At 38.6% G+C, this 17,013-nt stretch overlaps 1 protein-coding gene across 7 annotated transcripts in view; it reads left to right on the forward strand.

Annotated features, from left to right (window-relative positions):
* Nucleotides 1–16,996, forward strand: part of MFF (mitochondrial fission factor) — a 28,553-nt gene extending 11,557 nt beyond the window's left edge. For 4 of the 7 annotated variants that reach the window (XM_079978508.1, XM_079978509.1, XM_079978507.1 and 1 more), the window contains 4 exons: nt 2,134–2,292; nt 9,028–9,087; nt 12,806–12,890; nt 16,167–16,996. In XM_079978508.1, coding sequence (XP_079834634.1) covers nt 2,134–2,292; nt 9,028–9,087; nt 12,806–12,890; nt 16,167–16,298 — 436 coding nt within the window. In that variant the 3' untranslated portion in view covers nt 16,299–16,996. The remainder of the gene's footprint in view (nt 1–2,133; nt 2,293–9,027; nt 9,088–12,805; nt 12,891–16,166) is intronic. The other 3 variants (XM_079978511.1, XM_079978512.1, XM_079978513.1) reach the window with 3 other exon arrangements.
* Nucleotides 16,997–17,013: the final 17 nt, after the last annotated feature.

Genomic DNA, 17,013 nt, shown 5'->3' on the forward strand with positions numbered 1-17,013 from the left:
ATCCCCCTCTTCTCTGTGTCAGGTTCAGTATGACATCCTGATTCCCTAGTCATATTTTGTTTGTCTAGGTTCTCAGAAGCTGAAGCCAGTTAAATCAGTTAGTCACATGGCCGTATTTTGGACAAATCACGTTTCATGGCTGACTCACTTATCAACCTGAGGTCCTATTCACAGTAAGAGACCCAATGTTCCATTTTAGGTAGTAAGCTTGCTGAGACAGGGACCTGTTCTCTCATTTTATTTATTTATTTATTTATTTAGTTAGTTAGTTAGTTAGTTAGTTAGTTAGTTAGTTAGTAAAACACCAGGATCATAGAACAATATTAATTTGTAGCCTTGTGTTTGCTAGAATAGTTGTTTTTGATTTACTTGCAGAACTTCATATCCAAAAATCTGCATTTTACTGTTGCTGAAGTAACAAGGTACAAGAGGTTTGCAGTTCTAATGAGACTTCCTTGAAAGCAAGTTCCACTGAAAACTCTTTGAGGTTTCGTTTTATTTAAATACATTCAGGATTGTGAGAATAGCCTTTCTTACTTGTTGGTTGTGTAAAACATAAGTAATAATTGTCCATTTCAAGCACAACAGACATAGCCTCCCTGTGAGAATATAGGGTTATGTGTGAGGATATAATTACAATATATAACCTATATATAGTCATTTTTAAAGGTGCATTGAGTGTATTCATCAGAGCTATTTCTATATAATATATACGCACTGTATAGCAGGCTTGGCAGACAATTATATGGGGACACTACATGTGTATGGTTTGTTTGTTTTTGAGGCCCAAACGTTTTATTTCCAGGTTATCAGTGCTGCATTTTCTTTTCTCTTTCCACAAGCTCTGTATTTTTCTAACATTTAATAAGGATTTTTTAAAATTGTATTTTATATATAATTGTTTTGCTTTTAAACAGAGGATAGGCATGACTGCCTTTCAATCCCTTGATGGATTCCCTCTTAGTTCATCAGGTTCATTTCAAAATAATTATTTAAAATTTTGCTTGAAACCAAAGTGCTTGTTGGCTTGTACCCAGATTGTGTCATGAACTGATTATTCAGAAGGACTTAAAATGCTATACCCGTAATGCTTCTCTTCCTGCTCTTAGTAAGGCAGAGTTCAGACTAAATGGTAAAATCTTGATTAATGTAGTTAAACCTCAAAATTAAAGAACAGTCTGAAATGTGGAAAGGGAGACATGTTTCTTTTTAAACAAAAACAAAAAAGGTCAATACTACAAGCTTTGAAGATTTTGCTTAGTACTTTTGCCTATTCATATGCGTAGTTTTCTGAAATCTTGTTGGGATCAATAGCTCTCTCAGAATTGACCTTTGAAAAATAAAAGTTTAATCAATATCCTGTTGAAGTGAATTGCAAAATTCCCATTTATATAGATGGTGCTGAATTGCACTTTCATTTGTCTTATAGGCAATGAGTGCTTTTGATGCAATTTTTTTGGTTAATCCTCAGCCTCTTGCTTTCAGGATAAGTGCTAAAATAAATTTTTGCTTATTGGAATATTTGGGATATAAGAAGCCTTCACCAGTGTTTTTGCTATCTTGCATGTTTATTTTGTAGTCCTATATTTGCATGTTTTTCACATAGCCCTGTATTTGCAAAAAAAAAAAAATCAATCAATCAAACTCGTATGTTTATGTCACTCTTGTTTTATATAGGCTTCTGTTTTTCAGAATGTTTTCAACATACTCTCCTCCAGTCTCTGAGTAACTTGGATATATTTGAGGCTGTGATCTGCATTGTATGATTCTGGCATACAGTGAATCCAAATCTGTCTTTACTATCTGCTAAAGAGTGCTGTTGTGTCCTGTGTTTTTAATACAGACCTGCTTATTATCATGCCTCTGGTTTTTAGTATTCTTTGATCACAATGAATCAAAGCCATTATCCTTGATATTTTGCCTCATATAAAGGGTTCCAAGAGTCAGTTCACAAGATACCCACTAACATTTCCTTGATGTGGTTTTTAATCTGTTGATGGGGAAGGAAGAAGAAAAAATAATGGGGGTCAGCTTTAATTTTTCAAAAAGGGTTGGTTGATGGATGATTTTTTTTTCCTATCTGAAACCTGACATTAGTGTTTCTCTCTTCATTTGCTACACTTGCACAAACAGTGTGACACCATCACCTCAACAGGTTCGTGTCTGTCCACCCCAAATGTTCTCTGAAGATGGATCTAATCTTTACTCTGCTCGGGGCATATTGTCGCTTATCCAGTCTTCTACCCGTAGGGCTTACCAGCAAGTCTTGGATGTGCTGGATGAAAATCGCAGGTGATTGGCCATCACTGATTCTGCCCAGTTTACTGCTTTTTACTTCCCTTTCATTTCCTAGTTAATTGGTTTTGATTTGCTTAAATTACATGAAATAAAATTAACTCTTTTTTTTTTTTGCTTTTGCTATTTGCGAATGACATTTCCAAACTTCACATTTCATGGAGCTTAGTTGTCTTATTTCTTTGGTCAAGAGTGAAACAACTGAACAGTGACTTAAAACGTCAGTCTCACTTTCATTGGAAATCCAAGAACAGAAGGGCAACAAGGTGCTACAAACATAGCTGCATACTCTAGACAAAGTTGATTGTTTAAATCCTCTTGCTTTCAGTGGGAGAGTTTTTGTTCTTTTTGAACGCAACTGAGAGTTTGAAATGTTTAATACACAAATCCCAAAATGGCCTTAATAAACTAAAAATTCAAGGTCCACTAATATTGAGAGGGATCTAGATGAAAATGCTATTATTGACATTCATCTCAGCTGAGTCCTATCTGCAATTGCTCTGATTATTGTGATAAGAAAAACCTACATTGAAAGGCAAGTCATATAGTAGCTCTGGACAGAAACTGGAAAAAAATCTGCTCTTAAGATCTGCTGCATGGAGGAGAGACTCTCTCAAAAAAATCCAGAGTCTTTGTTTGTTGTCAGTCCACCAGTTAATTGGAGGTGGGTGTGCAAATATTATTTTTATACAATTTAAGTCGTAAGACCTCCTTACATATGAGCCAGGTATTTATTCATTTTTTGTTTCCTTTTCACACCAAAAGAAGTGTTATTTTGTTATAAATAAAATTTTTAACCCAGTTGTGTCTGGACCCTCTCTTGTTTATGTAACTGTCTTATCAGACTATAGATCAGAAGTCTGCTCCTCTGTCACATTCTGCTAGTGGAAGATTTTTGTGTTGGCTTTTGAGAATCTTAGCCATACTAGAGAATATTACCCAAATAAAATTCTTTGTTTAGCAGCCATAGACCCTGTGATCCTCTTGGAGGTGCGGGGGGTGCTGAGGACACCTGTGCAAATGAAAGGTTCACCTCCTTTGACATAACTTTTTTTTACCATGTGAAGGGCCTAGGTTGGGGTTCAGATAACTGCAGAATCCTCAGTTTGCAGTTTCTTCCAAGGCCAGTTCAAAGGAGCTTTTAGTGGGGAAGCAAAGTCTTAAATCCCTTCCTCCTTCAAGTCTTTGTACTAATCTTGAAACCAAGGGTGGTTGGAGGAACCAAACCTAAACCTACTGCCTTAAAAGACTAATAATTGGGCTGTTCACTGTCAGGAGGAATTTTGTTTGTTTTTTATTTAATATTTGTGCCCTGCTTTTCTGCTTTAAAAATCTTGCAAGTGAAAAAACTTACACAAAGTAAAACAGTAATTTGGAATACACCAGAAAGATATGCATACATAGCTTTCCCAAATTTAAATAGAAAGTTTTAATATACTTATTTTCATTTTTATTGGGGGGGGGGGACAAAAGCTTTCACTTTTATCCCATCTGGGAGTTCTAAAATTTTTTAAACTATTTGAGCAGGTTTTTTCTTCATTTGGTATATTAATAGTAAGAACCGGAGTGTTATTGGAAACTCTCAATGCAGTTGTTGCCAATGTTCATTTTCAAAATCTAGGATAACATCCTCTTTTTCTTCAGTACTCAATACACCTTTTTGTCAGATGAAACTTTTCTAACCTGCATGTATGAATGTGAAATTTGGAAAATGCATCACTTGCATGGCTGCAAAATACTGTCTTTTTTAAAAAAACATTTCACACTATACTCTTTCTTTTATTGGCCTTGGTAGCATATTCTCACTGCTTAAAAGGTATGTTTTCTTTAAGTGTAAGTACAATACTTATTTCAGTGATTGAGTTTTGGCTTTGTTCTTCTTCCTAAAGCTTCTGGTTTTAGTTCTGTTTTGGTTTTCTCTTTCAAAATATTTTTCTGGTTCCTCTTCCTACCAATTTTGCATAACTATACCATGTTATACTATAATGAATTGAAATGTTGAGAATTTATCATTGCTAATAATACTATGGTAAAGTAACTCTTCTCTGTTCTTCAATTCCCTGCCCCATCCCACTCCCTCATTCCCAATATGGGAATGCCTTGGTAAATACCAACACTTTAGAGTTAACTTGGTATGGTTCATACTATCCCATGTGAGCAAGGTGCTGTGCATGAAAAACATTTTATAACCTGGATACTTAAGTTACAAACAAGTATGTTATCATAGGGACATCAGTAAATATGCCCAAGAGTTAGTGAAAAAGTACTCACTGGACTGAACTATTCCTATTCATGTTGCCTATTATTTCTCTACCTTAGCTTGGATAATGAAAAGGGGTCAGATTATCTCTCATTTTTAAGAATTCTCTATTTTAGTGGTTGAGAAATTACAAAAAAGTATACTACCTGAAGCTTATGGGTGTTTTATGTTTTACAGGCTGTAGCACAAGAGAGGACCCCTTTAATACATCTTAGGTTCTATGTATTGGTTTGGGTCCAGACTTAGTCATTCTTAGTCATGATTAACGTAAGTTTCCTTGGTTTCAGTCCGTGCATGACTGAACCTGAATCCAACCCATTGCATATTTTGTAAAATCTGACTCCCATTTAATACCTAAAGTGAGCATCATGGTGGTGGTTTCTTGGCTCAGTTGGTAAAGCATCTGCATACAGAAGGTTCCACGTTCAATATTCAGTATCTTCCAGCAGGACTGGGAGAGACCCTTGTCTGAAGCCTGGGAGATCTACTGCCAGCCAGTGTAGTACTGCACTAGATTGACCAATGGTCTGAGTTGCATAAGGCAGTTTCCTATGTTCCTAGTTATCACGAGCACTTAAAATTAAATATTTATAGCCAATTTTTTTTGTTAAACCACTAAACTAAAGTGTGAAATCTGGAGTCTTACAAGCATACTTCCACTGCAGCAATGAAATTCAGCTTCCGGTCCTCCTCCCTTCTGCTCTCCCCCACATGCCTCCCAAATGCTCTGGGTGATCTTCTAACCCTCTGGGGCAAATTGGGAGTCTGCTGGGGGGCACTTGAACACACATGGTTGGAGAGAACTCATTAAAATTTCATTTTGTAAGCAAAGAAGTCCAAACCTGATAGTTTGTTGCTGAATGTATATTTTCTAATATTAGAAATTGCTACATTAAGGCTGCAGTCCTTAATAAGCCCATGGAATACAATGGAACGTTTGAGTATGTTTGCAAAGAATTGTGATCACAGAAGGATATATATGGCATTTTAAAGGCAGGTATAGAAAAACTAAAACCAAGCAGAAGTAGCCATCTAGTAGACGGCTAGTGATTATTTTCTTTCTATGCCTTATTTTCTTTAGGGAATAAATACTGAATTTTGAACATGAAACGTCAAGTCAGTTAAAGCATATATTAACCTGGGACAAATTGGAACAGCTGCATAGGGGCTTAAAGTCATATTTGAATGTGCTACTTGAAGCATTCCTATTTGCTATGAGGTTGTGGTCATTAGTTTGTTAATGCAGAACAATATCATTCAGTCAATACGTCATTTCAAGATAAAATTTGGTCATAGCTTGGTTGTAGAGTGTAGCTTTCACATACCAAAGATTTCTGGTTCAGCTCCTAGCACATGGGTAAGGCAAACTAAGGCCCGGGGGCTGGATCCAGCCTAATCACCTTCTAAATCCGGCCCTTGGACGGTCCAGGAATCAGCGTGTTTTTACATGAGTAGAATGTGTCCTTTTATTTAAAATGCATCTCTGGGTTATTTGTGGGGCATAGGAATTTGTTCATTCCCCCCCCCCAAAAAAAAATATAGTCCAGCCTCCCACAAGGTCTGAGGGACAGTGGATCGGCCCCCTGCTGAAAAAGTTTGCTGACCCCTGTCCTAGCATCTCCAGTTAAACTTTTTTTGGTTGCTTTAATTATGCTTCTTCTCATATATTAGCAGCCAGTCAATAACTATTGCTGACCAGTGCTTCTGGGGTGGGTTTAAAAAAAAAAATCTCTGTGAAGAGTACTATGTGAGAGATGATAGTATGATATGGAACTTTAGGGTGGAATTCAATGTTGCACACTTCCAGTCATTCTATTTGTGCAAGCATTGCAGCTTGCCAGATAGCATGACCCCACTTTCCTCTCCCTGAGTACTGTTCTGGGGGCTCTCCTGACCTCCCCAGAGCTAATTTCAGGGGGAGGGGGGAAAGCCCCATTGTCCAAGTGAAAGTCCTTTCACTGAAACCTATCCCCAGTCTCTTGATTTCTAAACCATTATGGCCATTTACACATGCATAGTAATGATTAGAGGTTGCAGTTGGCAAGCAAATGGTCATGCATATTTAGAATCTCCCTAAGTCTATAAAATATTAAACCTGGTAATGGACTGTCATCTATTTTTCCACCTATGTTGAGTATAATCCACTACAACTTACCCATGTTCTGATGTCATTACCTTGTGTTTCTCTGTACTCCACCTTTCTTTTCCACATCTGGCTGTGGCTGGTAGACACTTGGTAACACTCAGTATAGGGAATTGAGACACAGGGTGGACTGTGCCTCCCTCATGTTATGCAGAGAGTTTGAGAGAAGCTCTTAACTGGCCACAATTTCTTACAATGTGCAGTTCCAACTTAAGAAGAACGAACTCTGGTCTCGTTCATATAGCAGCACACTGTTGATATATGATGTATACAGTTATTGTATTTGGTTTTTACTGGAAGTGCAAAACCTTTAGTTGATCAGTAGCTGTGGTCTAAAAAAAGTCAGGTACGTAACAGGATTCTTCTGTTTTAACAGCAATTTGTACCCCTGGTCTTGTCATTTCCAACAGAACATGGGTATTTATGGCTTCTTGAGTGCCAATTTAAAAAGTATTCAAGTGAGTTGTGAACAGGATTTTTTGTTTATTCTCTCATTGTGGGAACATTTTTTTCATCCCTCGTGATTGTAGAGAAATAGAGATGACAAGTTTCTTTGGGAAAACATAGACGGTACAGGGGAATTAAGTAGAAATTGTGGTGATTGCAGAAATAACCTTTTCCATGGGTCAGCTCTCAACTCAGGGCAGTAAGTTACTGTACCCTTGTTGTTACAGTTGTTTTCCTTCCTCCTACATTTTTTCTGAGTTCCAGTCATTTTGTCTATACAAATTATAGAAACACTCCGTCTCTGACACAAAGCAAAATTATACAACTCTATAAACATAAACTGTGTGAACAACACACATAAAAATAAACTGCAGCCATTCTGCCCCCAGAGTATATTTTTAAAAATGTGAGTCCCATTGAACAAAATGTGACTTATTTTAAGACTACTGTACATATTCAGCAGATCAGGCTGTAAGTATCTAAAACCAAGGACTGTTAGTTATTGCGCAAAATAATGTTTCTCTATGAGCTGGAAAGTAAATGTACATGCTGTTAAGTTAATAGTTGTAGATTATCACAATTTGAAACAACACACTGCGGAACTCAGATTGTTTGAGGCCATAGAATAGGAATGCAAGATAACCTATATGGACTCAGTGGATTATCCTGTTGAGAAACTAGTCCCTAAGTAGTAGGAAGTGCACAAAAATAAATATGGTGCATGATTATAATTTATTGTGCAGATTCTTCCTCATTGATATCTTTCTTTTAGGAAAACAGTTTTTTAACTCAAAATAGTCTTAATCCAGTTTTCAGGGGAAATGTGTAGGCTTTAAAACTGTTAAGAACAGAGCAGGGAGAAAAGAGGAAGTGGCAGTTTTGTTGCTTGAATAGATGTTCATCACACAACTTTAGGTATCGCCCAATAGTCTTACATAATATAGCATTTTTTTTATTAAAAAAAGTTATTAAATTGGGAAAAATAATTTTAGACCCTAGCAACTGTGAAATAAACAGCCACAGTGTTCTATTATGATTTATGGTTGCTTTAGGCCCCTTTTGACAAATCTTTATTTGTGGTTATGCACACTGAATTGTTGCATGGAAAACTTCAGTTTAACTTCTAACATGATTGTACCTTGACCATACTTTAGATGGGTGAAAATGATCTATATAGTTTAAAAACTATATAATCACGTAAAATACCTGCATGGGCTACTTGTATGCTACTGCATCACCTTCAGGGTTCTTAAAGCCCTGAACAGCTTCAGTCAAGAATACTGTAAGGACAGCATGAGCTCTTATATTCCAGCTCTGTTACTGAGATCACGTGGAGAAGCATTGCATCCCATGTTCAGAAGCCTTGTGAGCAGTGGCATGCTGTGGAATACTCTTCCAGCAGTGATTTGGTAGTGTCCTTGCTGCTAATTTCCAGGTGTCTCTTGAAGGACTTTATATATCTACAGGCCTTGTCAGTTGTTTAAACTTTCCAAAGTGAGCCAGTCATTTTTATGATGATTTTACATGGTATTTTATGTTTTTGTGTATTTTGTTGTACACCACCTAATTATTTTATATGAGAGAATAGTAGATCAGTATTTTAATAAACAAATAATGTGTAAGCGTTCCAACATTTCTTCACAGATTTTGTATCTGGAAAAGCAACAAGCAAATAGTTAAGTTCCCTTCGCACATTGATAATAGTATTTATAAAACAGAATATATTGAAAACATAACCAGGGTTTATATTTGTAGTATTTCAGTATAACAGAAGAAAAATATTTAACAATTTTTGTCTCTGGTTTTTTATTCTGCTTCTTTTCTCTGTCTTTCCTGTTTTCTTCTTCTGTCTTGTGTCTCCTATCTACAAAACTTGCCCTAGGCCAGTGTTACGTGGTGGGTCTGCTGCTGCCACTTCCTCTAATCCTCATCATGACGCCAGGTAAATTTGCACTTAGTTAGCCATTCTAGTCTATATTCAGCTTTCTCAAAACCTGAGACTAGCTTGCTCCTGAACTTTACTTGAAAGTAAACCCTTCTGAGTTCAGCAGAGCTTGCTTCCTGCTATTAATTGATATATAATCATTTTTATCAAACAGGCTGTGATTATGTGTACTAATCTAACTGCTGGTTTCTATATTAACTTTAAAACCCTTTCACTGACATTCTTTTTCATTGTACTATGCCTGCCGATTCTATGCCTGCTGAATCTTAGAATAAAAGTATTTGATGCATTTCCCATTGATTTTAGCATTCAATATAAGACCCGAGTTCAGGTTGGAAATCTGTTTCAAAATAACTAAAAATCTGGTGAACACTCTAACAAATTTTGCAGTACATAACTCATCACAGAATTAAAGAGATAGAAAGGGTAAGATTCACCATCTGTCAACAGAAGGATGGAGCAAGCTTGTTTTCTCCTGCACCGGAAACTAGGAGCCAAACCAATGGCTTCAAGTTACAAGAAGGGAGATTCCAGCTAAATATCGTAGAAATTTCTAACAGTAAGAGCTGTTCAACAGTGGAACAGACTCCCATGAGAGGTGGCGGACTCTCCTTTATTGGAGATTTTTAAGCAGAAGTTGGATGGATCCAGTTGAGGTTCTTGCATTGTAGGGGGTTGGACTAGATGGCCCTTGGGATCCCTTCCAGCTCTGCAATTCTATGATTCTATAAGCCCTGAACAAAGACTTCTGCTTGAGCAATGGTTCTTCCCCCCCCCCTTAATTGGCTCTGAGTGGATCAGGAGAACCCATGGAACAACAAATGGGGGGAGGACAAGGGGAGGAATTCATTCTGACTGGCAAGCTGAAATGCTTGCACAGACGGAATGATTGGAAGAGCATCATGTTGAATTCCACCCCAAGTAGTTTTTCAAATACAAATTTAAAGTTAAATCAAAAAGTTGTTAAATAATGCCAATGGTTGTGCAGAATGCTTTCCTTCTCCCTCCTTTCCTATGTTCCTTTTACTAAGTCTACTTGGATCTCATTGTATACAACTAAAATATTATTCTCTTTATGCATTTAAAAAGTTTTGTTTTCTCCCTCTCCAGTCCCTGATGTGGACATAGGACTGTAAAACTGTTTAACTTGTTTCACTATTGACAGAAATAGGAAAACATATTTTTTTTTTGCTATTCAACCTTAGAAAATTGATTTGGACTTTGAAGAAACAGGTTTGGCAATATTTGGTTTTTAAAATATGCCCAATATGGTTTACAGAAGGAGAATGGAGCGCATTTAATATAAAAGTTTCCTGCTGGTTTACAGAAAGGAAATAATTTACAATCTTATTGTGTAAAGGATTATGCAGGGCTCCCCTGTGCATTTAGAGAACTGTATGTCTGAGGGTAATGAAACCTATAGCATATGAATCTAGTGCCCAAATATAACTTGCAGTTTTTAAGCTTTTTCATATAGGAGTTCAGTGGAGAAAGAAAAAGAGAGAATAAAAGCTTGTGGTACCTAGGGCAGAACTAGTACTTTGCAAGAATAACCCCTGGAGGCAGGGGAACCTTTGTAAAGTAAAAAGGAGTTGGTTCATTTATCTTTCCTCATATCCCTTTCCAGACCATCAGTGTGCCACAAACTGTTAGCATAAGTAGGTATAATATTTTTTAATGGATATTGTAAAGGTTTTGAGTAACTTTTGTCTGCAGAACATCACAAGTCCTTCTGTAATTAAGGCTGCAGTCCTGTTTCCACTTTCCTGGAACTTTGTCCCATTGAACTCAGTTGGACCTAGATGTTTATAGGATTGCACTGTAAGGCATTCTTTGCACAGACTATAAACTGATAGGCATTCAGAGATGGTCTTTGTATGCATCTTTCTTAAGCCACAAGACTTAAAATAAAAAAAATGGTGCTTGTGGGTTGCTGTAAAACTTGTTCAGTACTACAGAACCAAGTCCCAAATTTGAAATTATGTACTATAAAATTAAAATCCCCAAAATGCAATTGCTATGGAAAACAAGTGCTAGTACAATTATAACTATATATTTGGATTTCTCTTTTGTTCTGGTTAGTGTTAGATCAAAGGCTATTTATTTACTGTGCCTTTTCAGCTGTGAGAGCTAGAAATCTAGGTCAAGATTGAATGTTGCAAAACTGGGCATCCACTAGTGCAACAAGGCTTCTTTTTCCTTTCTTCCTCAGTAACCCCTTAGGTGACCCCAAAATCTGATCCAGAAGGTTGAGAGACCCCCCTGGAGCAGATTTTGAGGGTACAGTATATGGGGGACTAGAGGGGAGGAGAGAAACTGAAAGTCCTGTTGTACCTCGCACTTGTTGGCCTGCCCCTGGCTCCTGATCTAGTTCTTCCAACTCCGCCGGCAACTGCCTCAGAGATACTGCTGGCACCGGGGAAGGCTCCTTCTCACTGGTGCCATGGAACCCCACAACTCACTGGACTATTTCCCCAAATCCTCCTCCTCACTCTCCCATTCCTCTGCCTGCACATCCCCTCCCCCCCGACCCCTTCATCCTCCAACTCCTGCCAGTCTCTTGATATGAAGCAGTCTTTCAGATATTTGGGGTGTTTTGGGCTTTTAACACGAGCACCTTGAATTGCTCCTAGAAACAAACTGGCATTCAACGCAGCTGTACTAAAATAGAGGTTGTGTGAGATCTAAATGGAACCCCAGCCAGTAATCTGACCACTGCGTTTTGGAGACATTTAAGTTTTTGAGTCATCTTCAAGGGCTGCTCCACATAGATTGCATTGCAGCAATCCAATCTGCAAATAACCAGAGCATGGAGTACTGTTCAGAAGGGGCCGTAGTTGGTGGGCCAGCCAGAGGTGGGAAAAGGCACTCCTAGCCACCTGAGCTTCTAGTAGCAGTGTTGAATCCAAGCGGACCCCCAAGCTGTGGACCTGCTCCTTCCAAGGGAGTGCAGCCCCATCCAGAACAGGCTGTCTTGCCACTTACTGGACATGAGAACACGGGACACATAATTCCTCTGTCATTTTAGGCTTCAGCTTCAATTTATTTGGGAAATTTGGGAAACTTGATTGAAACTCCTGAAATTTATCAGGAATCCCAGGGCCGGTGATGTACTCGACATTATGAAAAGCACTTTATACATAAAAACTGACAATATTTGATCATAGCTCCGTCAGTACAGCATGAGACTCTTAATCTCAGGGGCATGGGTCTGAGCCCCACATTGATCAAAAGATTCTTGCTTTGCAGGGGGTTGGAATAGATGATCCTTCTGGTCCCTTCCAAATATAGTTCTACATTTAGATGGAAATGGCTAGAGAGAATTCAGCCAAGGTTATGTTTCTTTAAACAGAAAATCTATGTATGTAGGAAAATAATCAAGAAAGCACTTAAAAATGGTTGGTTCCCCCCCCCCTTTCATCTAAAGAACAGTTAATTGTATATTTTGAATGGAATCCAAATACGCCCAGATGTATACTATGGTCAATCCTATATGCACCTGAGAGGATCTACTTATTTCCTTTCCCATTTGTAGCCCCTCAACCTGCATTGCATACAGCTATGGAAAGGCCTCTGAATTTCAGCAGTTGCTTTTCAGAGGGCACAGGGATAATGGAGAAATTGAAATGACCCCATGTGTGCACAAAAGACCAGCCCGTGTGCAGTTAAATGTGTGCCATTTGAGGCATATTTTTGGTTGTTTTTTATCTCATAGATATACCCTTTCAAATATGGATACAACATTTGAGGGAACACCAGAAGATGTCACTGTTGTGGATGCTGTTTCTTTAAGACGACAGGTAATTAAAATGCTTCAACTGTTACAGTGGAAGTTTGTATGCCTCTTTCCAGCCTAGTCAATGCAGAATGTAATAAGATAAAGGGGGACAAAATTAAATTTGGAAGTCTGAATACCACAACTTTTTCTGTGGCATGATGATACAATTTCTTTTCTTTGAATGTTAATATGTCTATGAATAAAACTTTGTGCATTCTCAACTCAGAAACATACTAATAATATATAGGAACTAAATAGTGCATACATGATTGATGGGAGAGGAATTGAGAAAGAAGAACCTACTTGGATGGAAAATATCCAGGGGTGAGGTGTGGCTGCAGTCAATGTGTTTAAGGTTTAGTTTAATGGTAAATAAACAAACAAACCATGCAGAATGGAATCTGTTCGGTTTTGTATGTTCTGTATCTTATTTTTCTGTTAGGTTTCTATTCTCTTTTACTGGTTTTAAGCAGCTGAATTGATTTGCTTGCTTTATATACTTGTTTTGGTTGTATTGTGATTTATTTATACTATATTGATACATGGGCCTATTTGCATATCATAGTAAGTCATAAACCACGGCTGAGTGTGAATGAGTAAGGTGCTAGCGCATGCTGCTTAGATGCTCCTGTTTTGTTCTGTCCTAGCTGGATACCTATCAAAGTTGGCACACAGACTCTCCACCTCTAAAATGAGAGAACCAGCCCACACATTTTTTTGCATTTAAAAAGGACGAGATGTTGTTTCGGAATATCTTTGTAAAGTTCAGCTCTTGTACCCGAAATGTCCAGTGACTTTTCGTAGTGTAGGCCTAGTATTTTATCTCTTTCCTCCTTCGATCTCAGAATTATCAAACAATCTCTGGGCTTGTCTTTCCTTGCCAACCTTCCAAGTCTGAAAGCCGACACAATTTCAAAATCCTTTTCCTCCTCTAAAGGCCAGAATTTAGAAAATTCTTTAGTCAGGAACTCAATTAAATTTCCTTGTTCAAGTTCTGGTATTGACCTCAATCTTAAATTATTTTCCCGGTTCCGCAGTTCTATCATAGACAAATACATCTGTTGCTCGCCAACTTGTTTGTGCAGTGGTTTCACCTCTTGTTCTAGATTTTCAACTTTTTGGCTAGTTGCCTCAGCCAATTTGCGATTTTCTGCAGTGGCTTCAGATAGCTGTCCAATTGATTGTACGTTCAGAGCCACTTGTTCAGTTATTCTGTTTAAGCAGGCTGCATTTTGGTCAATCTTGGCCGTTTGTTCATCCACTTTCTTGTCCAGAGATTCAAATTTTTCAAAGATTTTCTCTAGAATTGAACCAGATGCTCCTGCAGCCATATCTTCCAACTGTAATTGCTCAGCTTCTTCTCCCCCTGCCGACGGCAGAGTAGGAACAGAAGATCTACGTGCCTGTGAGGCTAAGGCTAAGGTTGTTTGTCTAGTTCTTACTCTAGCCTCTTTTTTTTTTGCACCACTCATTCCAGTTTTGTCTAGTAATCAAGGTCAAACTGAGTTGTTCCCATGGGAAAGCAGCAGCCCAGAGAGTAAACAGTCAAATAGGAGGAAAGGAAAGAGAAAGTAAAATAAAGTCACAACTGTAAATCCAAAATCCTCTAGAGGGAGCTCAGAATATCTTGAGGGAAGAAGCCAAGTCAATAAAAGTCAATAAAGTCCAATTTAGTTTCCAGGAATCTTCAACTTAACTTATATTTAGCAGAGTTGGTTTAAAAGGCATTACATTGTCTCTAACAAGTGCCCAGAATGATGTTTCAATGTAACCAGTCCATAGACACTCAGGTTGTAACAAACCCCAATTACAAAGTGTCAAAGTCTGCAGTCTGACAGCTCTATTATTCAGGCAGTCCAAATACCTAGGCTTCTCAATAAAATTGTAATTCCAGAAGAAGAGGTTTAGCACAGTCCAAATAAAAAGAATAAATCACAAAGATAGTTAAAAGTCCTCACTTTGCACAAAAGCAGCTTCAATAAATGCACAGATCAGTTATTTTTAACGCCTCTTCAAAGGCTCCAAACGTCGAAATCTTTTGCTTTGAAGTTTAAGCAGCAGCGGAAGACGGACTTCCTGTTTATATCTCTCCGCTTTTAGCCGAATTTATAATAGTTTTAGGCTCAGATTTTACAGTCTTTTCTTACTCACGGATTGTTGCTTTTTGAAGATCCAATATTTCCAGGAAAAAAGGTCAGCGCTCACCGACAGCGGCTGTGCGGCTTCACTCCACGGGAATAGCGATCGACTCACAGCGCTGCGATACCCCCTCCACGTTCCGGAGCCCCTTACGGGGTCCCTTCTGCGTTTCTGAGGCCGCTTCTGGCGCCCGCCGAGTCCCACGACCACAGGCTGTTGCTACCTGTGGGTTTCCGATGCGGGTCTCCGCTTCGCCGTAGCGGACGACCCGTTTTCCGCGGAGCTTCCCCTTCACAACAAGAAGAGGACCGCCATTGCCGTTCGCGCCGCCGTTGGCACACAGACTCTCCACCTCTAAAATGAGAGATCCAGCCCACACATTTTTTGCATTTAAAAAGGATGAGATGTAGAGTGGAAGGACAAAAATCAGAAATGGAAACTGAAATGAATAAAAAAATCCCAGTGAATTTGCCAGAAGTAGGGATTTCTAAACCCAGCATTGATATAGATATAAAGAGCCAGGGTTTTGAGGCTGGAATCCATGTGTGTGGCATCAATGTACAGAAATATTCTACTGTATTAACAAGAACTGCAGACTTCCATTACTAAGTCCCCCATGTGAGCAGACTTTTGGGGTGAGAAGCATAGGCGCCGACTCCATGGGGCCTGAGGGGGCCCGAGCCCCCTCAAAAATTCATTTGGGGGGGCTCTGCCCCCCCAATAATTTAAGAAAAACAAAGCCACTCCCGATCTAGAGAGGGGGTGGGGTTGCGGGCTCTCGACCCATCAACAATCTCGCGGGGCTGGCGTCAGCCCCACAAGAAGCGGGGATTCCCCCTAGCTCATTAATATTCACCGCCCACGGCGGCAGCCAATCGGCTGCCGCAAAGGGCGGGCCCTCACAGGTTCACTTAAGGTCGGGGCAGCCTGGGGCTCGCCCCTTTCGTTCCCCCAGCAGCAGCAGTTTGGAGGTCTTGGGCCCCCCCAATATTTTTTATAAGTCGGTATGGGCCCCCGCCCCCCCAATATTTTTTATAAGTCGGCGCCCCTGGTGAGAAGTGATACAATTCTGAAGTACATGAACGAGAAAAGTCTTGAAATAATTAGTAAACTTATAGTAAGCACTAAAATTGAAAGGCATTTCCTTTTTCTTTTTTAGATAATTAAACTTAATCGTCGTCTACAACTTCTGGAAGAAGAAAACAAAGAGCGTGCTAAACGAGAAATGATCATGTACTCAATTACTGTAGCTTTCTGGCTACTAAATAGTTGGCTTTGGTTTCGGCGCTAGAAATGGTCACAGTACTTCAGAAGATTTGTCAGTGGAGAAACATATAGAGAATTTGCAAAGTCCTTTGTTTCATTCTCTGAATTGTATGGTGATTTAGGATCCATGCACTGGATATTTCTGACACAGTAAACAGCTGTAACATAACTTTACAATGTTAAAGGGATGCCTGGATGATTGTGTATATATTTTCAGAATTGTTGTATCATCCTATTATCTTCCTTTTGCATGACATGTACATTTGCATTGAATTAAAAGGGAATTGCCTCCAGATAACAAAGGTGTACTGCAGACAGTTCTCTCTTGTGTAGAAAGAAACAACTGGGTTTTGGAATTACCTGCAAAATGGCCTAATTTATGGTTTCTCATTGTTATTCCATAATTAAATGTAGCACCTTTATAGTTCACCTTATTGCACTTGTTTTATTTTAGCCAAATTTCATGTAGTAGAGCAGCAGATTAAAAAGCATCCTGAGTATCTCTCATTCAAGCACATGTACATATTGACTAAAATACATTCTTTGCTAAAATAAGTCAGCAGATTATCCAGAGGTGTGTGTAAGATGTATTTGAGCTTTAATTTTGCAATGTTTTTTCTAAAAAAAAGATGGTTTTTAAGCAAATCTGTCCATGAGTGATCTTAAGATTATGGAACAAAGTACCAATGTAATGTATTTAATAAAAGTCAGCCCAAAGCAGTATTTAATTTCTTATTTTT

The sequence above is a fragment of the Podarcis cretensis genome (genome assembly GCF_951804945.1).
Source record: "Podarcis cretensis genome assembly, chromosome: 5".
Lineage (NCBI taxonomy): Eukaryota > Metazoa > Chordata > Lepidosauria > Squamata > Lacertidae > Podarcis > Podarcis cretensis.